Below are 25199 nucleotides of genomic sequence, written 5' to 3' on the forward strand. Positions count from 1 at the left end.
CGCCATCGCGGTCAGCCTGCGTTGTCTGTTGTCTGTCCTCTCAAGTGCTCCGCTTTTTATCCTAACTCTCTGAACGCCGCAAAACACACACACACACACACACACACACACACACACCCTGCACGTTTCCTGTAAATCAAAGTGCTGACGTTCATCTTTGAGGATCTTCTCAACTCTTCGACCGAAAAGTGTGATGCGGCGCTACCCGCAACGCAACACATACACAAAACACACACACTTGAGATTCATTTATTCTTAGTCTACGTGTATTTGCGTGATCGAGTGCGTGCGTGCGTGCGTGCGTGCGTCCAGATCATCCTGAATTGTACATTCAAGTCACTCGTTTCTCTTTGCTCAAACGTCATCGCTGAGGCGCGCACACTCATTCTTCCGAATGATGACCAAGCATTTGCATTGTCCCACAAAAGACATCCAAAAAGACGCTTCGTGTTGGTCAAATGTGGGATTTATTTGGAAGCGTGTGCGCGGGCGCTTTCACTTGCAGGCGTGCGCGTCGCTCATGCTCTCGCAGCGGCCGCAGCGGACGTAGCAGCACCACACGAACTTGCAGGCGCACCTGTGCACGTGGCGCTCCACGCGCGTGTTGTAGCCGCGCCCGCAGCACAGCAGCTCGCAGCCGTCGGGCCCCCCGGAGGTGCGGTTGCAGCGGCGCCCCCTGGTGCCCAGCACGCCGCCGCGGCGGTCCTCCACGCAGTAGTTGGGCGACTTGTCGACAAAGACCAGCTGGTGCTTGTCCAGCGGGGGGCGCCCTCCGTGGCGCGCTCCGGACCGCTTCCTCTTGAGGCGCACGCTGCGCTCGTAGCGCTCCTTCAGGTAGGCGCCCACGCGCCCGAACGGCGCCACGGTGCGCCAGCACGTCTTGACGGCGCACGAGCCCGAAACGCCGTGGCAGCGGCAGTCCGTGGACATCGTCGTCGCCACCGCCTGGAGGAGCGGCGACCGCCCACGAGAAAACCGACTCAAAAGAAGAACTGGCCCCGACGCAAGCGCAAGGAGCAGGGCGAACGCAAAAGAAGAAGGGCAAGGGCAAGGGCAAGGGAAAGAAAAACAGAGACGTCAAACTGAAGACGAGCAAAAACGACAAAGGAGGCATGCGGAGACCGAACAAGTCAAAGGGTTAGGAGGAGAGAGAGAGAGAGGCTGGCAAGGAAGGAAGAAAGAAAGAAAAAGAAGGCCCGAGCTGTTGGGAATCCCTCCCGACTTTCCGGTCACGGTCGGTTGGAGTGTGGCGACCGACACGCAACGACCTCGCGTCGACGTGACGTCGAGGAGTGAAAGCAACGAGCGAGCGACAAATTTGATCACGAAAGCTACACAAACTACAAAAAGGCTGGAAATGCTGATGAAAATAACAACCCAAAGTTACAAAACAAATGACTTTGGTCCAAATTTCCTGGGCTATCAATCTTTTTCGAGCGCTGAGCATTGATTTGGTTTTGCTAGTGTTCGCAATCACGGACTCTTAGTGCGCTTTTTGTAGGATCTATGTCGGTCCGCGACATCAAAATCCCTCGACTTGATTCCCAACGCAGGCGAGGAGAAGAAAGAAGAAGAGAAGCAAATGAGAGTTTGGCGTCTCGGACCTGCCTGCCGGCCTCGCTGTTGTGCGCGTTCATCCGGACGAGGGCCTGCGCGCGCGTTCCGTCCGAGACGTTGACGGCGCCGCGCGTGAGGAAGCGGCGGCTGAACCGGGTCCCGTACTGGACGTGGTCCGAGCAGCCCCCCCAGTGCCAGGACTCCCCCGGCCCCGCCGCCCCCCGGAGGCGGGCGTCGCAGCCGCACTCGCTGACGTTGCCGCGGCTGCAGAAGCGGGTGACGGCGTGCACCAGACCGGCCGCCATCACCGCGTACACGAAGGCCGTTTCTTTGGTTCCTTGGAACGGGAGGAAGCAAACGGACATTTGACAAATCAGATCGCCGGCAGCGAAGACGGAACGTGACGTCTCCCGACCCTTTTCATTTGCAAAAGGCTTTTAGTCTCTCTCACCGCTGGTCAGCTCGTGCCCGAAGACGGACGGGTGGCGGCCGGCGGAGCAGTTCCACCTCTCGTGCCGGAACTGGTTCTGGCACTCGCTGACGGCCATCCGGGCCGCGTCCCGGATGCTGGGCGCCAGGAAGCTTCGCTCGCGGCAAACGTCCCGCTGCTCGGCGCTCAGTGGGAGCGACCGGCAGCCGCCGCCGCCGCCGCCGCCGCCGCCGCCGCCCAGGAGCCTCCGGGCAGACGCACAACGACACCATCGACAACAGGCGGGCGGGCGCGCAACGACGGTCGCGGGCGACATTTTACTTTGACGGCAGAGCGCACGCGACCTTGCGTGCTGAAAGGGGCCACGACGGAAAGTAGACGCGCCCGAACCTCTCGACGTCCCCGGGAAAGCTTTTCGGCCCGCCCACAAGAGCTGCAGCATTTCCAAGGTGAGAAAAAGACTTTGGAGCCGTCGCGCAACAATTCGGTTCAATATCCTTCTCAGTCTTTACGCCTTCTTCGCGTCCATAAAGAAGCTTTTTCAAGTCGCGGAAATTCCACTTGAAATGTTGAAATTTCATCGTCGCTATTATTTGTATCCGTGAATTTTCAAAAGTACTATTGAAGCGAAAAAACTTTCTTTTTCTAAATACTGGCGCTCGAGATGATCATTGGCTGCCCAGTTCGGAACGTTTCAAATGTTGTCTCACCTGCACGTTGGGCCGATTATCGTTCGTGATGACACATCGCGCAGTCGCGCAATTCGACTACTTTGGACTTCTATCAACATGCGACATCCAATTCTTTTCTCTCTCTCTCTCTCTCTGTTTCGCATGGATTTCTTCAAATCTTCCTCTTTGCTTTTCTTTCAACTATTTTATCCCTGCGTGTTTATTTGGGAACCGCTGCTTTGGCACAGTTTCATTTCCCTCACGGGACGAATCCAACATTTCTAGTTTTGAAGCAAAATTAATCCAATCCCTAGAAATCCAGTTTGGAGCTCTCGAACCGACCTCTTTTTAAAGCTGAACTATCAACTGCCGTTATGCACTGTCGAAGCAAAATTACTTTATTTGCATTATTTCTCGATGCAAAATGGTCGCCGAGAGGCAAAAATGGACAGTCGCCCCAAAGCTTCGAGTTGGGCGATTCGTTCGTTGTCATCGATTGTCAGAAATGCTCGTTTGACACGAACGCGAGCGCACGCGGTTACTCACATCCAGCTGGCCTGGCAGCACGGCGGGCACACGCACAGCAGCACCGTCAGCGTGCACACGCGTCGCACCGGCACCGGCACCTGCACCGGCTTCCAGTTCGCCCGCAGACTGATCTCCATCGCGTCCGTCGTCATGCGCGTGCGCGTACCGGAGGCTGCATGGCGGCTTCCTTCGGCGCGCGCCGCCGCAGCCGCTGTGCTCGCCGGGCAGCGTTTCCGACCGAATCCCGAAGGAGACTGAAGACAGAGCCGCGAGAGCCACCGCGCCACGTCCCTCGCTGGAGTGACGTCACAGCCCAACTCTAATTGGACGGCTAATCAGCGGCCACGCGAGAGGCTGGGTTTGAACGTTGCTGAGAAACCACGCACGCACTCCGACAACGACCTCTTGTTACATTCGAGACTCAAAAGACCGACACGACAAGACGAAGGCTCAAAAATAGATGGAACAAAAACCATATCAAATAAAGTCAGAGATGACAGAGATCGATGAGATCACACGGCTTCATTCATGAGCCCGTACGAAATACACTGTACATAGGAAACATAGATGGAACAAAACAGAACGCAGAACGACAGCACAGAGACTCTTCAGATGTTCCCTCTGGAAACGACTTATTGCACGGAGGCCAGAACATAGAAATGTGTCCATGTGAGCGATACTCATTCATCATAAAAGTCCAGAAAATGTTTTCTATCCGTGTTACAGATGATCGTCGCCTCTATGACGAGAGGTTGTGCACGGTTTGTGCGCATTTACGCGGTGGGACACAAGCGACTGAGCAGGATCTCCGAGTAGATCTCGTTGACGGGTCCTCTCACGTGATAGGACGACGCGGCGCTCGGATCGGGCGACAACTTCTCCACCTTGACAGCGGCCAAACACACAAGTGCCACCTTCAAATACGTGCGGCGGGACCTCGACTTTGCGAGCCCGAGCTCAACGTACTCGGAGATAAAAATCACTTTTCCCCATTGAAATGACTGAACATTGTTTTTATTGCGCATTTTGAACGACGACAATCGATTGAACCCGAACGCGTTGTGGCTGCTACTTGGTCCCAAAGCCAGAACCCGGCTGGGTTTTGTCCCTTCGGCGCTGCGTCGGATCGACTCTCTCAAATTGGTTCTGCCGCGGCGGTCGCCGTCCACGTCGGCGACGGCTCCTTTGTGGCGCCGCCGCGAATACCCGCGCAGACGTGCGGAAACACAAGTGAAAAACTTTGGACACATTTGGGGGTCAAAGCGACGCGCGGCATCGCAGCTCCCGTCAGACGAAAGTAAGTCGTATGTTCTTCTTTGATTCGTTGCGATTCAAATCCGGAAATGACCATTTCGTGTGGACTCGAACGGCGATTGGAGTCACCGCCGATGAGTTGACAGGTCAAAATTGTTAATTAAAATTAAAATTGTCACTGGACATCGGGACAGGCCGAAAGGCTCGGCAACTGTCGTACTGTACTGTATGTGTGCCTTTGAGGGGCGTGGCCGAGATCAGCTCCTCGCGAGTGTTTCGCTCATTATGCATACGCGCGGTTGTGTCGGTCCCATACGTAAGGGCTGAAAGACCAGCGGCGACTCGCATTGGCACCCCTGCCCGCGTGCGAGGAGAGGAGCCCGCTCTTCACGGGGGACAGTTACTTTACTGATGACTTGATTTCCAAAGTAACTGAGTTAGGAATAAAAGGAGTTTTTAGTTACTTTCAGCAGCTGTCAAGTGGCAGAAATATCACTTATCCACAGTACAAAAAAAGCATGAGCTTAACCGTACCCATGACTCGGTCATGTACGCCACGCAAGTTACAGAACGATGTCATCAACGTGAAAAAATAATATGAGACAATATGAGTGTAGTCGAAACAACATTCAATGAGCAACTTCGAGCACACTTGACATGCCAAATAGCCACCTAAATATAAACAATCACACATCTTGAAAGACTCTTAACTGATAGATCGACCGACAGACAGGCTTGCCGATTGCGTGGGGGTCCGTGAAGGCAACCGTGTGCGCATAGTCTACAACGAACCTTCGTATTGTCCTCTTTCCAGTCGCGACTGTATTTCCGGTTGAAGTATGCCGAGCCCTCGTCACAGTCGTCAGCGTCCGTTGCGTTTGCGCCGCCGGCTGCTTCGGTGAGCGAGTTGACGGTGTGGGGAAAACGCGCAATACGTCGCGTGACGTCATTGCCCCAGACGGCTCCGTTTGTAAATATTTCGCCTTTTTTCCATATCGTAGGTAGTCGTCGTGTGCATTTTAGTTATGGACAGTTAAGAATATAGTCTGCTTCGTCCGTTTTATGAGTCATTACTAAAACCAAGGCTGCAAATTGGTCTCCACGCATGGCAAGCACCGTGACTGAATCGAGTGTCTTGGTTAGTGACTTGCCTCATGTTCCCGAGCCCTGCGGTTTGTTCATGATAAATATCCGCTGCCTGAGCATAAATAGCATATTATGATTCAAAAGCATATTCAGATCTGCTTCTCATGAACCCAAAAGTCACTAGTGGCAGATAAATCAAAGTAACTGCAATCTGACTACTCCAATATAAAAAGTATCGCATTACATGACTTTTTGGGTCTTTGTAACGCGTCACCGGCATCGCTGACCGCCAATAGCAAAAATCGCAGGCTAACTGATGCCCACTATAATTGTATTGACATCATTTTGATCATTCTTATGATTAGTATTATTTTCTTTCAACCCCCAATATTCTTGAAAAAGCACGGATTAACTTCCAATAAGTGTGTCTGGGGTTGGTTCACCCCCACCCCCCCCCCCACCCCCAAAAAAAATGGGAAAACAAATCCACGAAGAGGTGAATCGCCAAAACGCGGGTATGCGTAGGCTCAACTGCACAGTACCTTTCTTGCTCATGTTTTTTTTTTTTTTTTTTTTTTTTGGACACTTCACCCCATCGGAGGCATATCTGATGGCAAGTGAAGGTACGCGAGTACTCGCGCGTTTCGCCGTTCTTACCTTGTGAAAGTGGCACGCGCATCGGCCCTGCAGAAAGTCCTTGTAGCGGCCCATGGTGATGGCCAGCGTGTCAATCACCTCGTACCCGTGATGCTTTGCGGAGGCGATGATGTCGGCGTTCTGGCGGGAGAGGTTTCGGATCGCCTCCTGTGAGACGGAGGAGCCCAAAAAGCGAAATAAGTCAGAGCGCGCCGTGGCGGCCGCGAGGAAGAAAAAGAGGCGGAAACGGGAACAAACCGGTGTGCGGGATCGGACCCCGTCCGCGGGGACGTGGAAGCCCATCCCCAAAGACTTGAGGACCACCCGGACGCCGGCCAGAGACTCTCTGAGGACGGGAAGAAGAAGACGGCATTGGCGGGCGACGTGACGGGCGGACGGTCGCCGCGACGACCGACCGCTCACCTGTCCAGGACCGCTCGCAGCGTCTGCAGGTGATTGGCCGTCAGCCACTGAACTCCTCCCACCACCAACACCGTCTGCTCGGAGTTGGCCAGAGGGCGCGACCTTTGAAACGCAAAGGACGTGTTGAGAAATATCCCAGAGGGCAGGAAGTCGCAGAAATAAGTCTCGAGCGGCCGTGGCAAAAAAGCAGCGAGTCGAGCGGAGTTACTCGTGAGTTTCAAGCAAATGGAGTACAGTCGTGCGAGTTCGCTCGCTCGCCACGGGCATTTGCATGCCCGCTAGCTGGGTCGATAGTGACGCTAGCCGTTGTGCTACGAACACTTTCGCAACTGCAACATCTTGAAATTGGCCCGAGGAAATCTCGACTTGATCGTCAAAACTGTCAAGGTGGCGCCCTGTGCTCGTCTCTGCGGTCCGAACGGGACGGATTTCCTTCTTGTCGGGGCTCTTCTCTTTGACTTGCAAACTTTGAATCTCGACATTCTTTTTTCCTCCAATTTCATAACAAAAACAAGTCTAGGATCAGAGGTTTCGGGGTTAGAGGTTTAACGCCGATACGGGAAGCTACTCACGAGCACGTCGGGTTTAATATTACCACACGAAGACCAACTTTTATCAATCCAATTCAAACAGAGGACAGCGTTTCTGTCTGACCACCGGAATCGTTTCCAATAGCTCGGGAAAAAAACTTCGGCTCACTCCTACCTAGCAGCATAAACTGTGACCTACCATTAAATGCAGCAGAAATGAGGACCGCGAATGATAACGGCGTGTCGGTGTTGAGCTGTCCAAGTGAAGGGTTATGTGGAGCATTTACGCCACGTGACCGGAAGCTGAGCGCTCGGCGCCCGGTCCGGAAAGACCGCGTTTTGCGCTCACCTGTGCAGCAGTCGAGTGAGCGCCTGCCCGAAGGCGGGCCTCCGCCGGGGCTCCAGCCAGAACTGCGGATAATACGAGTAGGCCGCCCACGTGCGGCCCCCGTTCACGTTGTCGTAGGCCAGCGTGTCGTGCGCCTTGTGCCACGCCGCCAGACTGGAGTTGAGGCGCTCCAGCAGGAAGTACATCATGCCGCGATTGGTCGAGTCCCCCAGGAACAACACCTGGGGGGGGGGGGGGGGGGGGGGGAATGGAGAAAGGAAAGAATGGAGGAGGAAAGCAAGGGATGGAGGGCAAAAGAAAGAAAGAAAGAAATAAAGGACGGACGGAAGAGGCACAAAGAGTCGGGCTGCCTCACGGTCACCTTTTTGCCGGCCATGCATTCCCGCAGCCGAGGGGTTTCCACCAACGGGTGACGACAGCCGTCCGGTTGCCAGGTGACCTCCCGCCAATCGCACGTCCTGTTGTCCGAGCAGCTGAGACACGGGACCAACCAGCGACCTTCGACCCCACACGAACAAACTTCAGATACCGCATGGCACATCTTGATTCATCTCATTATTAGAATCACCCAAATCCCTCTAGGGGAAATTCGGTGATGCACCAAGAAGACAGGAAGTGATGTCACACCCGGAGCGTGCCCCGACGTGCACGCCGAAAGGGGATCGGGAGACCTGGAAAAAGACTCCAGGCCGCAAGGAAGACCGGGAACCACCACCAGGCCGCAGTCCTGAAAGACAAGCAAAGGAGCTTTTGCCAAAAGGAAGAGTTCAACTCTGCTAAACAGGAAGTTCAGGTCCGCTCAAGTATGGCAGACGACCAGCAGTCGTGAATGACAAGCAAAGGAGTTAGCATGTTTCTTATCACTTTGATTCTTTTTGGTCTAAGTCAGCTTGAGAGTTTGAAAATGAGGAAGGAAGCAAGGAAAGGAGGAGGAAGTGTGCGGCGGGTGTCGTTGGACTTCAGGGGCTCGTCGTCGTCGTCGAGTGAGTGCGGGCGGCGGAAGTCAGAGGTCAAATAAACGTCGTGCCCCGCCCGGCCTGGGAGCCGCCGCATCTGGACGGACTTAAGAGGTTGCCGCTGCCTCGCACGCACACCAAAAGCACGCACACGCGCACACGGGTGAAGGCGGCGGACACTTGCCGCCTTTCTTCTTGTGCTTCAACACGGTGGCGAAACATTCCGCACGCCGGCGCCGCACATCGCAACAAAGTGACACAAGAAAACTTAACAGGGATTTTCTTGTTCGTACCTGAGCTCAGCAAAAGCCCTCAAACGGAACACACACATGCGCGCACGCACACACACACACTTTTGTCCGGTTTGTTACATTCAGCTAATCAGTACTAATCTACAAGTTGGTCCAGGCCGCGTCAGACTTCCTGTCCGGCGAGGCCTGGTCTGAGTCGACTTCCTGTCAGCTGACTCACTTGCAGGAAGCTGCAGGTCACATGATCTCCAAACATGGGCAGGCTGGGCGGAGCCTCACGGAGCAAGTGGACAGTGTAGATGGCCAGCGTGCGCGGCGAGGGCGAGGAGGCGGGCGCGTCCCCGTCCGTGAGCAGAATGTTGACGCTGCCCCGGCCCAGGCCCACGGGGACCATCGACACCCTGACGGCGGGAAACACAAGAGGTGAGCGACGTCTCACCCAGCGTGTGCTTGCGAGTGCGCGTGCGCCACAGGACGATCTTACCTGGGGTGCGCACGGCACGCTTTACTAAAAGTCTCTGCGCGCATGCGAAGCACGAGCGTGTCAAAGGTCACGTCGGCGCTGTACTGGGTCACGTGGGGACTGAAGGCCGGGGTTAACGTGAGGGGCGGGGAAAAGTAGATCTGTCGGAGGCGGGGTTCTGTGCACCGACCTGAAGAAAAGGCAGCCGGCCAATAGCAGAGTAGAATGCAGCCGCGCCCCACCGCATAGTCAAGTCTCACCTGTGCTCCGATTGGGCGCCGGTGCGTCCGATCGGTTGGCCCTGTGACGCACACACGTGAGGCGAGCTTGTGAGAAGGTGAGCCGCAATGCATGATGGGAGCCAGTATGCGAGATTGACCTGCTGTTCTTGGAATGGCGGACGATGGCCAGAAGGACGTCAGAAAGGCGAGAGTTGGACCCACACGACCAGGACACGCTGGGACACACCTGAGTCATCACACACACACAAAGCTCGTCGTGCGTGTGTACGTGTCTGTATGTCTGTCGGAGTTTATGTGCGTGTGTGTGCGCGCGCACATTACCAGCTGGAAGGACGACAGCGCCATAATGTGGTGGCGAAAGTTTTGCAGAACTCGAAAGTTTTCCTCCGAGACCCTGACGCCGCTCGTCTCCATGAAGACGTCACGCTGACACGGGACAAACTTCCCATCATACTCGGCTATACGCTCGACCCTTGCGCGTCACGTGATCTCACCTGAGCGTCGTCATCGGCCGCCTCCGAGGACAACAGAAAGTCCAGCGTGTCCTCCAGGATGACGTCACGAGTCACCTGTCTGTCAAACTGCTCGTCACTCAGAACCCCAAGAGACAAACCCGCCCCCACCTGAACACAAAAACACACGTCAGCCAATCAGAAGACAGTTTGGCCAATCAGACGAAAGACTGACCTCTGGTGGACATTCACATGTATTTTAACTGAACTCAAAACGTGTGCGTATGCTGTGCGCGCACATTCTGCATGTATTCATTGGTGTGCACTTGCGAGTGCGTGTGTGCGCTTGACTGATCAAACTGTTGGTCATGCTTGTGATCGATCACATGACTGAAGAGCAGAAATAAAGTCATAAAGCGGCCAATAAAGCTTGCTTCAATTTTCTGATGTACTTCCCGTTTCCCGTCCCACCTGCGTGACGAGCGGCGTGATGGCGCCGCTGAAGGTCAGCGTGAAGGTCAGCAGCTGGTAACACAACGCACACCTGAAACACAACACACCTGTCAATCACCCACCCACGCGCCCGTCAATCATCCCGCACCAAGTTCACCTGTTGCGGTTTGGCGCCCCCTCGTTGGCGGACACGGCAGCCCCCAGTATGTGACCTATGACCCTCTTGGCCTGCTCCAGAGCCTCAGGAAGCAGCAAGTCTCTGAGCTGCGGGCACATGACAGCGGCGACCAGCGGGGGGCAGCAGAGAACGGCTGAGCGAGACAATTACACACCTGTGCGGCCCTGGATGTCTGATTGGCGGTCACCACGGCGACGTCGTGCAGGAAGGAGCTCAGAGGCCTCAGTGAAGTCACCAACACAAAAGCGGTCACCACGGCAACCGGGTCAGGCGGAGGAGCTTTCGCACTGCCGCGTGACACACCGACAAGCACATCTCACGCTCTCGTCAACACGCGTGCACAAACACGTACACGCGCACACACCTGTCAGCGGCGAGTGTCCGGCTGCGATTGGGGACCATGCCAGCAGGAGGCATGATGGGAAATCCCTCTGCTGAGGGAAGCAAAAACACAAAAACACGACATGTTGCGGCAGGGTGAAACATACGTCAAGTCAACTCAAGTGTTGGGACGCATTCTTATCAATATTGATGGCCCATTTATGATCAAAAGTCACCTGTCAGCACAGCAGACAGCGCCTCCACCAGGCCAGGTAGCAGGTTGACCTGACACACACACACACACACACACACACACACACACACACACACGTGAAAGCAGCGAGGCGGCTCTGATTGGCCGGAGCGTGTCACGTGAGCGCACCCTCTGCCGCGGGCCGAGCTGCGAGGTAGCCATCTTCGTCAGACAATTTCTCTCCTCCGAGCTCACGCACACCAACAGGCTCCATTGGCCTTCCCCTGTAACCACGGCAACAGACAGGAAGTCACTGGGCTGATTCTGACTGCATGAAAGATTTCGCCAGCTGGGGGAGTTTAGCAGGAGCGCAAAAGAATGCAAATGTCAAATCTGATGATAATCATTGATCACAGATGACTTTTTTCAAAGTTAAAGCATCCAAAAATGAGAGCCAACAAGATGAAGTGATTTCTTATTCTTGTCACACGAGCAAAAAGCAAGATTGAAAAACAGGAAGCGGCTCGTCCAAACAAAAGAGCCTCACGGAAGGTGGGAGGGAACATGTGGAAGCAATTTGGAGCTCTTGGACTTCTGTCAGCCGTTTCCATGACGACACACGCACACGCTTCACCAAACGGCAGCCTGACCGTTTGGAAAAGTTTCCGTTTCATCTTGTGCGAGTTTGACATGCATTCACGCACGCACACTGCTGGCGTGTGTGACTTTTATGAAACTTGGAAATGATTGTGCGCCATCGCAGCTGTCAATCAACATCGCTGCGAGCCAAACCGGGAATTCAAGCTGCTGTTTTCCTTGTTTGTATTTCGACTGATAGCTTGCTTGTTTGAACCCTAACCCGCCTCACAGTTATAAGGTCGGGGGTTCGAATCCCACATTGCAAAAACATGCACGTCAGCTTCAGTGAAGAATCTAACCCATTGGTGTCAAAGTCAAGGCCCGCCACATCATTTCGTGTGGCCTACGAAAGCAAATCACGAGCGTCTACCTCATGTTCCTTTGTACCAAAATTGCAAATTGAGATATATGACAAACATTGTTTTTGTTAGAAAACCCCTTTGTAAAATAACATTGACTTCTGATTGCCAAACGAGTTATTCATCACTTTGTTGTGTGTTATGTAATAATATGATGAGGCCTACATTTATACGCTACCAAAGTTATGACGGCCCTCTGACGGACATCGTAGCTACGGCACTATGTGGCCCGCAACGCAAATAAGTTTGAGAGGCTGCTCTAAATTGTCCGCAGGCACGACCGCTTGTTTTTCTGTTTGTGCCCTGCGATTAGCTGCTGAGCGGTCCAGGGCGCGACCCTCGTGAGGCCAAGCGCAGTCACGAAACTGTTTGTGGGTCCCGCCGGCGGTTACCGTGCTGGCGCATGGAATCGGCGCACGCGCTGGTTTGGACATGGAAGCGAAGGCGACTGAGAAGTCGTCGGTACAGCTGCGCCTCGCCGTCGCTTGGCTCCTGGCGGCCGATCACCAGCACGGCCCGCCGCCGCTCGCCGCCTGTCCCGCGAGATGACTGGGGGGGACAAAACAAACAAACAAACAAACAACAACAACAAACAACAACAACAACCACATGGAGATTTAGCATGTTAGCTTGGACGCTAGCTGGGTCCTGTCAATCATCGTGGAAACAGAGCAACGCTGACAGCCGTGACCCCATGACCCCTGCTGTGAGTGACAGCACACTTCAGCTGCTTCAAAAGGTCACCACCCGCAAGAACGACAAAACACACTATTCGTCACACGGTACAACAAAAATAACAACACTGTGTCACAAACGCAACCAAATCCGATTATGCGGCAAATAATACAATAAAGGAAGAAGGACGTTTCCTTGGAGTTTGGTGGCAAGGAGACGGAACTAAAAACAAAAACGTGATTGGATAATTGCTCATTATCATAAACACTTGTTGGTGTTCAACTTGAACTTGGTCTTTATCTTTCAAAAGGTATGTTAAGTCATCCTGAACATAACAGCGGAATCGCATTCAATTTTGTGATTGCCCAATATGTTCTTGTGCAATGACATTAATAAGCAGTGAGAAATAAGATCCTGAAAAGGAGTTACCTGCGTTTGGCGGCGAAGCAAGAAAAAAAAGAGAGTGGCTGAATTGAACAAAACAACCGTCACGTTATTTGTTTTGCTCACCACTCAAATCAAATATTGACGTTAAAACTGAAATCATAATATCGTGACTTTTCTTCCGATTCACAACTTGGGCACGTGATTCCTTCTCGTGACTTGCCTTGGCGTTGACAACATGAACGTCAACTGTCATCGGGGTGTTGTTTGTTTTGCTTGCACGCGTCAACTTTCGTGAGTTTTGTTGGTGTCTCACCTGCAGATTCTGCAAGGCGGCGCTCAGCTTGCGTCCGTCGTGCCGTGCTGGGCTCCTCCCGGTCCCGGTGTTGCTGGTGTTGAGGGTCCGGTAGAAGAGGAAGCCCCCCGCGCCGAGCAGAACCAGCAGCGGGCCGAAAAGGGCTCGGCGGCGCCACGGCATCTTTATCCCCTCTTCCTCCGCCTCGCCGTCACCTTCACCTTCATCTTCGCACTTATTCGTCACTTTCAAGAGGGGCGCACGCACGGGACTCAGCGAAGTGACGTCACCCACCCACATCCACAAAAAGATCCAACGTTTCACTTGTCAACTTTTCTTCTTTGTTGAGCTTTTTTTCTTCCTCGACGGAGGGAACTTTTTTTTTTTTTTTCGGGGGGGTCGCTCCTCCCACGTTGGCTGGCTGACGGCTATTTCTGGACAACGCACACAGACCTCAAATAAAGACGTCAAAATGGCTCACGAGGGGCGCGGCCAAAGTCACGGGACACATTTGAGCCAAATTAAAGGACAGAAGTTGGATTTGGGTGTTTTTGTTGACAAGAACATTTTATTGTTGTGTTAAAAACAAAAGAGCGTCCGATGTTTCCATTGCGGTGAGTCGTCTACTTGTGTCTGCTTCCGCGTCGTTTCATGGCAGCGGTGCACTGAGGACAGTACCACTTCCCTTTGGGGGCTTCGCTCAGACCCACGCAGCCGTAGTGGAACCACTCGATGGGACACTGTGGACCAAACACCAAACAACTCAACTGTTCAACTGCACCAGGCGGGATATGAAGGGTTCTCACACGAGTTTGCATCAGTTGCTCACAATCTGAAACTAGTTTTAACGCGTTGCCATTTGCCTGTGACTCATACAATCTGTGACAAGTTTTGAGTCACAGTTCAAAGTCTGTAACGACTTTTCATTCGTCTTATTAGACCATCTACGACTAGTTTTCATTGGTCAGGGACCATCTGTGACTACGTTGAGCCATTCCGGTCCCGATCCATTCCTCATTTCGATTCCGATGCCAAACGATTCTCGATTCCGATTCTTTTAGGGGGCTGGGTATAAAAAGTTTGCGTGGTTTAAATAAAGGGTGTCCAAATGATGAACATCCATTTTCTTAGCAGCCCGCAGCATCAACTAAAATGAACATTTGACTCGCGGTTCTTTATAAACAGTATCAAACCTATGAACTCAAAGGCAATGTTTGTGGAATTACTCCAATTGATTTAATCTTCATGAATTAATGTTTCAGCTAAAAGTCAAATATAGCATTGTTAAAATGGTTCTTTGTGTTTGATCACATCAAATGGTTTATCCGTACAAGTTTTAACTTGACTTCCTGTATTAAGCCTGTAGAATTGTACACAGCGAAACTCGGCATTTTGGCAACTAACTTTTTTCGGTAACTTCACACGACACCGGTGAAAACCAGTAACGAATGGCACCAAATGCTCTGCAAAACGTTGATAGCCTTACCTAGCCACCGATGAGGCACAAGGTTAGTATTTGTGATAACGTGAGACAACGTTTGTGAATTTTGTCCCAAATCATTGTGATGTAAAGTTGCTAGTTTGACCTTTGGTGAAGTTTGAGCTCAATGTTAAGCTTGTAAATGCGACTGTTTCTACTTTCTTTCCAGTATGGTAAAACAATTGATGTTTTATTTTTGTGTCTGCCATCAACTCTTACGTCGATTTGACAACTAAAATAAACACTAAAAAAACGCCAGTCCAAGAGTGCGACCCAGTGTTTACCTCGTTAGCTGCCTCAATGTCGGCACAGACGTATTTTCTTGCTTCCCACTCACCCAATTTGACTTGACTGAACTTCCGCGCGGCCTAGGCTGCGGCTCGCAGCGCGTCAGACTTCTACACATCGTGAAAGCCTCCTTGGCACGATATAATCTTATTCCAAGTGTTGCACTGAGGCGACTGGTTATTTATTTTAACAAAGTAAGAAAGACTTTTGTTCGCCGCCACGTCCTTTGTTGGCTTTCGCCACTTTCTTCCTCGGAGTCGGCGGACTGTAGTCCCGAAACTGGGAACTGAAATGTTTAAATTAGAAATCGGAATGTTCGTCCCGGTTCCAATCGGTTCTCGATGCCCAAACCCAGACTTGACAAGCTATCGTTTATTGTTAACGGTCTGCTACTAGTTTTCAGGAGTTACCAATCCCCTGAGAGTAGTAACTTGTTGATGACTATCTGTGACTCGTTTCCGCGTGTTGCCGACGCGTAAAAACTAGTTGCTAATGGTCAGCAACCCTTGAAAACTAGTTTGTGAACCCCGCAGACGACGCGACCTGACTGAATAGTTGCGTTGCTTTGAGCGGCGCGCGTTACTTACGTCCGTGTTGTCGCAGCCCACCATCTCCCCGTACGACACCTGCAATCATTCAATCAATCAATCAATGATATCGAGTCAAGACAACGAGAGGGCGCGGCCTGACCTGGTTGCAGATGCAGTAGCGCGGCTCGTTGGGGTCGTAGGTCCAGTCCACTTGGCCGCCGGCCTCGGCCTCGGGCAGCGCCGACGCCTGCTGGGAAAGTTCCTGAGCCAACGCCGACGAGCACGACGACAGCGAAGATGACGACGAGGATGAAGACGACTGATGGTTGGAAGACTTTACGCCACTTCTGGAAAATAAAATAAAATAATAAAACAGCCACAACCTTAACAGAAACAAAAATATAAATTTATTTTGGATGCATGCCTCATCTTCCAGGATTAAAAGAAGATAAAATTCAAGGAGATATGCGGTCCTCATGGTCCATATTTCACCAACAGTCTTTCTGGATTTTTTTGCTCAAGAAAATGAAACTGGCAGTCATTTCCGATAATAATCATTTTTGGAGCTACTGGTAAACAACTAATTGCCTTTTTCATGGCCAAAATGGACACGCCCCCCACCCACGTCCTGCTGCGACGTCAGCGGCACAAGCGGAGACCAAATTCTCTGCATTGCCGCTGTGGAAAAAAGGAACGAACTGCACAACAGTGGTCGTCATTAGTCCATCCATCCATCCATTTTCTACCGCTTATCCGAGGTCAGGTCACGGGGGCAGTAGCTTTAGCAGGGACGCCCAGACTTTCCTCTCCCCGGCCACTTCATCCAGCTCTTCCGGGGGGATCCCGAGGCGTTCCCGGGCCGGCCGAAGGACGTAGTCTGTCCGGCGTGTCCCGGGTGGTCCCCGGGGTCTCCTCCCGGCGGGTCGTGCCCGGAACACCTCACCGGGGAGGCGTCCGGGAGGCATCCGAATCAGATGCCCCGGCCACCTAATCCTCTCGATGCGGAGGAGCGGCGGCTCTACTCTGAGATCCTCCCGGATGACCGAGCTTCTCACCCTATCTCTAGGGGAGAGCCCGGACACCCTGCGGAGGAAACTCATTTCGGCCGCTCGTATCCGGGTTCTCGTTCATTGGGTCACGACCCACAGCTCGTGACCGTAGGTGAGGGTAGGACCGTAGATCGAGCGGTAAATAAAGAGCTTGGCCTTTCCCGCATCCCTGCAGACGCCGCACCGATCCGCCTGTCGATCTCCCGTTCCATTCTTCCCTCACTCGTGAACAAGACCCCAAGACACTTGTCACACTCCTCCACTTGGGACAAGATCTTTTCCCCGACCTGGAGAGGGCACGCCATCCTTTTCCGACTGAGGACCACTGCCTCAGATTTGGAGGTGCTGATTCTCATCCCAGCTGCTTCACACTCAGCTGCGAAGTGCTCCAGTGAGAGTTGGAGGTCACGGCTTGATGAAGCCAACAGAACCACATCTTCTGCAAAAAGCAGAGATGCAATACTGAGGCCACCAAACCGGACCCCCTCTACACCTCGGCTGCGCCTAGAAATTCTATCCATAAAGGTTAAGAACAGAATCGGTGACAAAGGGCAGCCTCGGCGGAGTCCAACCCTCACCGGAAACGAGTCCGACTTACTGCCGGATACGCGGACCAAACTCTGACTACGGTCGTATCAGGGGGTTCGGTACCCCATACTCCCGAAGCGCCCCCCGAGGGACACGCTCGAACGCCTTCTCCAAGTCCACAAAACACATGCAGACTGGTTGGGCGAACTCCCATGTACCCTCGAGGACCCTGCCAAGGGTGGAGAGCTGGTCCACACCACACTGCTCCTCCTGAATCTGAGATTCAAATTCCCAACGGACCCTCCTCTCCAGCACCCCTGAAAAGACCTTACCGGGGAGGCTGAGGAGTGTGATCCCCCTGTAGTTGGAACACATCCTGCGGTCCCCCTTCTTAAAAAGTCATTAGTCATATTTTATATATCGTCGCTGTCGGGTGGAATCTCCTCACCTCCCAAATGACACCTTTTCAGAAAACAAACACAAAAGACAAGCAGTTTGCTTGAGTTTCCAAACACCGCTTTGTTCAAGTTGGTACACGCCTTCTTTTGTGCTCATAGAGCTTATGAACTACAGCTAGGCTAGCAATTGACAACGGCTAATTTAATATGATGAAGAATGGGTGATTTCTTCAGCTGTCCGTGAAAACTCCTTCACTGCCACTGACGGCTTTTGAAGTCACATATCCTCGCTGACAGTTAATGAGTTCAAATGAGAGAAAGACGGCGGGCGAGATGGCGCCACATCCTGGCAAGCCTCCCTCGAACAATTATCTACGGAGAGGAAAACGTTTCGCTCTATAAAATCAGAAATACCGGGCCGGTTGATATTTTCAGAGGTGCACGTGGGTATGAAGGGAGGCAAAATTTAGCTGACATATGCGGAAATGAACCCACAAGAATGACTATGTGGCATGACGCGGCGATGTCTTCTTTCCTCAAGGAGGCATTTCAACAGGCGATTTTTTAAGTACTATTTTCACTCATTGTCAAAAAAAAAAAGAAAATCCAGACGTTCACTATCGACAACAATGACACTGCAGAATACGTGGAAGTTCAAGGAGGAAACGTCCTGGCCTTCCGCCATCGACGTGGCATCGGCGTGTCCAAAATGTCGGCGGGCCAAAACGGGGCTGAAAATCGAATATTTCATTCAGCGGGGATGCAGAGGAAGGCCTTACTTGGACTTGCGGCCTCGAGAGTCCGAGTTGAGGGCGGCGGCGGCCGGCGTCTGCGTGAGCGTGGACGCCAGCGCAGAAGACGGGTACGGCGACACCTCACGGGACAGCGAGAAGTCTCGCGTCAGCTGGAAGTCGTTGTTCTTGATGGCCTCGTAGCTCGCCTTCAGACTGGACGTCCGTCGGCCCTCCTTCATCTGCCAGATGGTGCACGCATCATCATCATCATCATCATCACAGCAGACGCTTCTCAAACCTTTTGGGGACACCTTTTTCCAAAGACCTCCTCATAATCCTTATGCCGTGTGTACTCCTAAATATATCAACATTACCTGTTTTCACAACTAAATTTCTAATAATTCTAAAAAGCGGTCATCTTATGAGAATACATTTGTATATTTTTTAGGGTTAGGGGTTATTATTTCAAATTGACAGTGCAGAAAATACACAAACTGATGATGATTCAGTAACTAGTTTTGTCCGTAACATGAGAGCGTCAGCAAAAATGTTGATCACTGTTTTCCAAAGTAAAAGCAGATGTCTTATTTTTATGACACACAAACATAATCGGCCTGCTTTAACGGAGGACGACAGAAAGAAATCCGAGAATATTTCCTGTTGAGAGGCCGAAATTCCCAGGATTTGCACTGAAGTTCTCCAAGGTCTCCAAACAATGATCAAAACAGTGAGTTGTTGTCGTTGCATTAGTTGTCGATTCATTGCTGTGCCTCTAATACAAGCTGAGGATAAGATGGCGGAAATATTATGATACTCTGCCTTTTTGATGTTTGAGATGAGTTTGAAAGGATGTTCAAGTATTTTTCGGCCATCAGGTGGCTCAAGCGCTTGAATCGAAAAAGTCCTTCAAGGTCCCGTATTTTGCCAAACCAACTTGTTCTTGTATTTGGGATGTAATATTGTCTTCATGGTGGACCACTGGTTAGCACATCTGCCTCCCAGTTCTGAGGTTGCGGGTTCAAATCCGGCCTCGCCTGTGCGGAGTTTGCACGTTCTCCCCGTGCCTGCGTGGCTTTTCTCCGGGAACCCCGGTTTCCTCCCACATCCCAAAAACATGCATGCTAAATTGACTGAAGACTCTAATATGCCCCTAGGTGAGAATGGTTGTTTGTTTCTATCTGCCCTGCGATTGGCTGGCGACCAGTTCAGGGTGTGCCCGCCTCTCGCCCGCGGTCAGCTGGGACAGGCTCCAGCACGCCAGCCACCTGCGTGAGGAGAAGCGGTACGGACGATGACTGAATGAATAGTCTTTATGCTGAAATATGAATTCAAATGATCCCCGCATTCCTGAGTTGCAGACGGTTTTCTGCCGAGAGGCCTGAAATCAGCCGATTGGAATTTCTCCACTCATACATTTCGACGTCACTAGCGAAGACGTCCGCCTACGTCTCCGCTCCTGAGCCGGCGCTGTCGACATAACAAACACGGAGACAACCGATCAGAGGAAAGGGTGCGGTCTTTGTCCAATCAAGACAAAGCGGATACAAAAGCGGCTCAAACGGAAAGTAGCTTTTGCGGCCACTCTTTTAACAAAACCAAGGTGTTGTTTGAAATGAAATTGTCACTTTTATACAATGTCCATGTAGGACAGTCACTCTATGGAGGTCGAAATAGACAAAATACGGGACACCTTTAACGCCTAACCCTTGAAAACATCCAACTTGGTGACTTTCAGCCCTTTCAGTTTTGTCAGTTGTGTTGTTGACTTTCACCTTTGAATGACGATTATTGTTCTTTTTATTTTTTTTTGCGCCTGGATAAAGCGCAAAGCATTGGCCTTGCGCGGGTACGGCGCCGTCGATTTTGGCGAGCGGGCTGACCTGTGCGGTAGCCTGCACGGCTTGCGCGGCGGCCATGCTGATGGCGCCGGCTCCGGCGGCGGGTCCCGCGGGAAGAGTGCTCAGGCTGTACGAGGTGACGGCTTGCGAAGAGTTGACGCCGTAGATGTTGTTGGCGGCGGACGACGATGAGGATGACGTCGTGCTGTTGCTACGGCAACCTGCATGGAAAAACCACGACGGGAAGGTGAGCGGTGGGAAGGCGCCGGGGAGACGGGGCACGGGCGTCTGTTGGCGAGCGGACGGTCGTGTGTGTGTTGCCGTGAGTTGCGTTGTTTTTAATCAGCATTGCCTTGTGCGTTGGCGTGACCGTGTGCCATGTGCCTCAGCGTATGTGTTGGCGTGATTGTGCGCATCGACGGGGTTGTTGCTTTTTGTGTGGTCGTGTCCGTTGGCACGTCGGTACCCGGCGTGTTCTCCTTGCAGGCGTCTGATGTCAGCGTGGACAGCAAAGCTTCGGACTTGAACTTCTTCTCCGGGACGTGTTCTGTCGTGTGGTGCGTCGAAGCGCTGTACTTCCGCTCTGTTTCCACGGAAACCAACATGAGTACACCAAGAAGAGGAGGACGAGGAGACGGCGCACGTCAACTCACTCTCTGCGGCGGCGTGAGAGTGGACGTGGTGGTTGTTGACGGGCTGAGACGGGCTGTCCATCTCCAGAGAACCTGTGGGATGGCGAGCACACGGGAATTGACGGCGAGCAACAGGATGCGAGCGGCAGCGAGCGTGCGCTTGGCGCCGCCGTCACTCACGTCTCTCCAGGATCTCTGTGATGCCGGCGTTGTCGGCCTCCAGCTCCATCTTGAACTTGGCCAGCTCCTGGTCCAGTTTGCGCAGGTGCCGGTCCACCTGAGCAAAACGGGTCAAGAGTCACATTTAGTAATGGCGCACAAAACTACCTGCCGCTGTTCCACACGTCACGTCATGATTGACAACAAGAACTCACCAGATCATAAATCTGATTGGCCAGTTGCACTTTCTCGTCTGCGTCCTCCAGCGCTTTGTAATAATCCTGAACAGAATCACAATCGGCTTTATTGTCAATGTACGGTAAAAAAAAAAAGAAATTCCCTTGCCCACACAGGCCCAACACACACGCTCACACAAACACACACACCATGTACCATGAAATACTTAAAATACTCAATTGTCAATCAATAATACCGAAAAGAAATACGTATGTGTCAATAACTAGTGCCAAAAAGCACTGCAAATGTCGATGTATCACAGTTAAATGCATATTGCATTCACTTCAAACCCTATCAAAACATGCATCATGTTGTTTTGTTCGAGTTTGGGGCGTTGCAGTTCCTGAGGCTCCTCGCTCACTTTTGTCATGACCCCCGGGAGAAAAAAAGACTCTCGCGCATCCTCATGATGGGGGCTTTGTCGGCATACAGAGAAACACCTCGACTTACGAACGACCTGGTTTACAAACGAATCAAATTATGCTTTAACCCTAACCCACTCAGCTCACTCATACATCAGGTTATATGGACAGTCCCCTCCAAAGGTATTGGAACGGCAAGGTCAATTCCTTAAATGTCTTCCTCTGAAGACATTTGGGTTTCAGATCAAAAGATCAGCACCGGACCTTAACCCAACAGAGCATGGATTTTACCTCCTGAAGAGGAGACTGAAGGTAGAAACCGCCAGAAACAAACAAGAACTGAAAGAGGCTGCAGTAAACTCACTTGAAAGTGGGTGGCTTCAAACAAAAGGTGCGCTGTCTTGAGTTTAACACATCAAGATGTACCGTACATAGCATGAAATAAAAGCTGGAATTCTGAACTTTTGTTTCATATTCATCTTTTGACCTGAAACCCGAATGTCTTCAGTATACAACAAAAGCCAAGGAATTGACCTTGCCGTTCCAATACTTTGAGAGGGGACTGTACATGACATCTAATAGTGTCTTAAAAATCTCGTACAGACACGCCGCTGTCATTTTTGGCAAAGCTCATCAGCGGCTTAACACTGCGTCCGTCTTCAACAAATGTCCGTCCGGTTAACATGGACAGTGGACAAGATGGTTCCTGGCGGCGCAAATATGCTATTATTTATATTTTTTAGTACCTTGAGGCGGGAATTTTTTTGTCAACCAATTTTTGTGGTCAACTTAGCCGATTTTTTTTTGTATTTCACAGCCCTCCTAAAATGGAATCCTGTGGGACCTCCTTTTGTAAGGTGAAGGTAACCATGGAGAATGTGAAAAACATGGTACGCGAAAATTGCACAGAGTCGCTAGTGAACACACCATGCAATTTCTTCACAAGAAATCGAGAATGAATCGAAAAGAATAGAGAATTATTTCTACATTTTACAATATTTATTTTAACCACACACCGATAACAATAAATATAACTTTGTTTTGGAGCTGGATCGGATTGAGTGCATATCCATTCATTTGAATGGGAAACATTACGCCGATTTGCGAATATCTGGGGTTACAAACAGGGTCACGTAACGAATTTGAATTCCACTGTGCTGAAAGCTATTTTGCTGATATTTTCTGTGTGACGTAGAAACACGTCTGACCTTCTTGATGACCTCCATATGCTCCTCTCTCCACTCAGGTTTGTTCTTCTTGGCGTTAACAAAGAAGTCCATGACCTTCTGCTCCAGCTGGTCTGTGGCATCTGAACACACCATCAAATTGTGGCATCAAAAACACACCATCAAAACACATTCATGTTAGGTCAGGTGACATTTCAATATCATCTTATGACCTTCTGTCAGAGCTTGTGTCAAGTTTGGTCGACTGGTGACAACACAGCAGCTTTTTACCAAATTGCTCGAAAGACAACACAGGAGTGTAGTGGAGTGTTGTGAGGTTTCGTGAACTACGACTCGCTTTGTCCTCTCCTAGCTTTTTCATCACACATTACATCCTCAACGAGTTTTGGGCTCTATTGCAGTGATTCTGGAAGTGTGATACTCTGTTGTACGTGAAAGAATCACTGAATTAAATGATCAAACCATGCATTTTAGTCGTTGAAACCTTTTTAATCCCGTACAGCGGCAAACTAAATTTCAAAGCGCTTTACACTGCCTCATTCACCCATTCATACACCAATGGGCAGTGTCCCCCCAGGCCCACTGGGAGCAAATTAGGGTTCAGTGTCTTGCCCAAGGCCACTTGGACATACAGACAGTCGGAGCGAGGATTCGAACCGGTGACCCTTCGGATACTGGACGACCCGCTCTACCAAATTGCCGTCCCGGAATACAGGGCTACTATGCTCTTGTATTTTATTGTTGGTCATTACGGTGGTATATTTTTTGAGGTGGTACTTGGTGTACAAGGTTTGAGAACTGTTTTGTAACTCTATCCATGACTCGTTTTGTCCTACACTAGCTTTTTTTCCAGTTGAGTTTTTTTACAGGCTGTCTTGTATTTTTTTGTTTTAATCTTTGTCCTGTCCTCTGTTCGTTTTGTCTTCTACTTGTGTTTACCTTTGTCTTTAATTTGTCTTTTTAACACTCCACTAGTTTTGTCCTAATGTCCTCTCCGACTTCTTGTTTGCGCTGTCCTCGTCACTGCCAAAGAGAGTGTCAGCATCCTCCTTCAGCTGTCGTCTGTCTTGTGACCATTGTTAGCGTCTCCAAAGCATCCAACACGGCTGCTCTCACTATATGCCATCCAATAAAGCTTTTAGATGAGTATTGTGTGCTGTTGTGTAGTGCGGTGTGGTGCGTTGGGGGCATTCGTCCATACTTTGGACCTGCAGGTCCATCTCTCTCATTTCCGTAAACCTGTCGCGGAGGTCCATGGGAAGCTGCTCGATCACTGAGAGGAGCAAAACAAAAAAAAAAAAAGAAAAAAAGAAAAAAAAAATGGTTACGGCGCTAGCTCGGCTAGGCTAACAGCCAGCCAGACAAACGGCGGCCGAGCGGACACATTTAACGCACATAACGCTCGCTGTGCGCCTCGGACGCCCCCCGACGGTCTTATACTCACTCTCCAGATAATCCTCCAGGTACAACATGTCGACAAATTGGAGTTTGAACGCGTTTAGGGACACAAATTGTTTCTTTCAAGATGGCGCCGTCTGCCGTCTGCAGTTTCTGGCGAGGGTTCTTCTTCGCTCGCCTTTGGCCTCACACCGGGGACGCGCTTGTGTTTTGCTGCCATACTCGGCAAGTATCGGTACTGCATGGAAATATTCCAGCGATTTGTTTTTTTGATCAATTTATTTTCATCACGGGTGACATCGTAGTTCTGCTTTCCCTCAGAGGGCCGTTACGACAAAAACAAAACAACAACAAAAACATATCGAGGTAGAATCACCGCATCATGTTCCACAGTTCTATTCTCACTGATCACCAGCATGCACTTCATGAGTTTTTTTTCGACCGCACTGGAATTTTGACTTTCATTTAATTTTAAGATTTAAAAAACACATTTGATTCTGAGGAGAATCCGGCCTCTACCTGTGTTGAGTTTGCATGTTCTCCCCGTCCCTGCGAGGCTTTTCTCCGGGTACTGCGGTTTCCTCCCACATCCCCAAAAAATGCTCGCTCGGTTAATTGAAGACTCGAAATTGCCCGTAGGTGTGAATGTGAGTGCCAATGGTTGTTTGTTTCTATGTGCCCTGCGATTGGGTGGCGATCGGTTCAGGGTGTGCACCGCCTCTCGCCCGGAGTCAGCTGGGATAGAGGCGCCAGCACGCCCGCGACCCGCGTGAGGAGAAGCAGCACAGAACCTGGACGGGTGGAAATGGATTCTTCCGACATTTTACATTTGTGGTGATAATAGGAGCCTGCTTTGCCTTGTATTGTTTTCATTGTGGCGACAACTGCACAACCAATTTTCCATGTAGATCCCAAAAAAAAGTATTCAATTATCTTTCGATCATTTGACATTTTATTCATTCATTTGAAAAGGGACAGTAGATATTAATGAACATCCATCCAGTTTCCATACCGCTTGTTGCTGTTCGTAAATACCTGGAGTCACTCTCTTTAA

General features: G+C 51.1%; 3 protein-coding genes across 6 annotated transcripts; all 3 read right to left on the bottom strand.

Moving 5' to 3' along the window:
* Positions 1-492: 492 nt before the first annotated feature.
* wnt16 (wingless-type MMTV integration site family, member 16) lies at positions 493-3599 on the bottom strand. Its single transcript, XM_061668427.1, has 3 exons — positions 2009-3599; positions 1605-1894; positions 493-945 (listed from the first exon to the last, which is right to left on the bottom strand). Exons 1-3 carry the CDS (start codon positions 2427-2429, stop codon positions 496-498), a joined length of 1161 nt encoding a protein of 386 aa, XP_061524411.1. The 5' UTR covers positions 2430-3599; the 3' UTR covers positions 493-495.
* Positions 3600-3689: 90 nt separating this feature from the next.
* On the bottom strand, positions 3690-13777 carry cped1 (cadherin-like and PC-esterase domain containing 1). Of its 2 annotated transcripts, XM_061668419.1 has the most exons (21): positions 13347-13777; positions 12364-12520; positions 11163-11257; positions 11017-11065; positions 10824-10893; positions 10614-10746; positions 10439-10545; positions 10300-10372; positions 9871-9999; positions 9698-9802; positions 9514-9602; positions 9395-9435; positions 9156-9324; positions 8892-9072; positions 8092-8191; positions 7826-7962; positions 7465-7685; positions 6586-6687; positions 6421-6508; positions 6184-6330; positions 3690-4070 (listed from the first exon to the last, which is right to left on the bottom strand). In XM_061668419.1, the coding sequence occupies exons 1-21, from the start codon at positions 13623-13625 to the stop codon at positions 3960-3962; spliced, it is 2583 nt and encodes an 860-aa protein (XP_061524403.1). In that variant the 5' UTR covers positions 13626-13777; the 3' UTR covers positions 3690-3959. The 2 variants fall into 2 exon arrangements, with proteins under 2 accessions (XP_061524403.1, XP_061524402.1); XM_061668418.1 differs by having other exon boundaries at positions 3977-6330.
* An 83-nt stretch (positions 13778-13860) lies between these two features.
* On the bottom strand, positions 13861-24309 carry ing3 (inhibitor of growth family, member 3). 3 transcript variants are annotated; one of them, XM_061668426.1, is made up of 13 exons: positions 24192-24210; positions 23949-24020; positions 23687-23862; positions 22769-22869; positions 21177-21242; positions 20983-21079; positions 20824-20895; positions 20523-20753; positions 20213-20391; positions 18378-18571; positions 15784-15970; positions 15681-15719; positions 13861-14065 (listed from the first exon to the last, which is right to left on the bottom strand). In XM_061668426.1, exons 4-13 carry the CDS (start codon positions 22838-22840, stop codon positions 13949-13951), a joined length of 1254 nt encoding a protein of 417 aa, XP_061524410.1. In that variant the 5' UTR covers positions 22841-22869; positions 23687-23862; positions 23949-24020; positions 24192-24210; the 3' UTR covers positions 13861-13948. The 3 variants fall into 3 exon arrangements, with proteins under 3 accessions (XP_061524410.1, XP_061524409.1, XP_061524408.1); XM_061668425.1 differs by lacking the exon at positions 23687-23862 and having other exon boundaries at positions 20637-20753; positions 24192-24309; XM_061668424.1 differs by lacking the exon at positions 23687-23862 and having other exon boundaries at positions 24192-24309.
* Between the last annotated feature and the right edge of the window lie 890 nt (positions 24310-25199).

This window comes from Phycodurus eques, chromosome 22 (genome assembly GCF_024500275.1).
Source record: "Phycodurus eques isolate BA_2022a chromosome 22, UOR_Pequ_1.1, whole genome shotgun sequence".
Classification (NCBI taxonomy): Eukaryota; Metazoa; Chordata; class Actinopteri; order Syngnathiformes; family Syngnathidae; genus Phycodurus; species Phycodurus eques.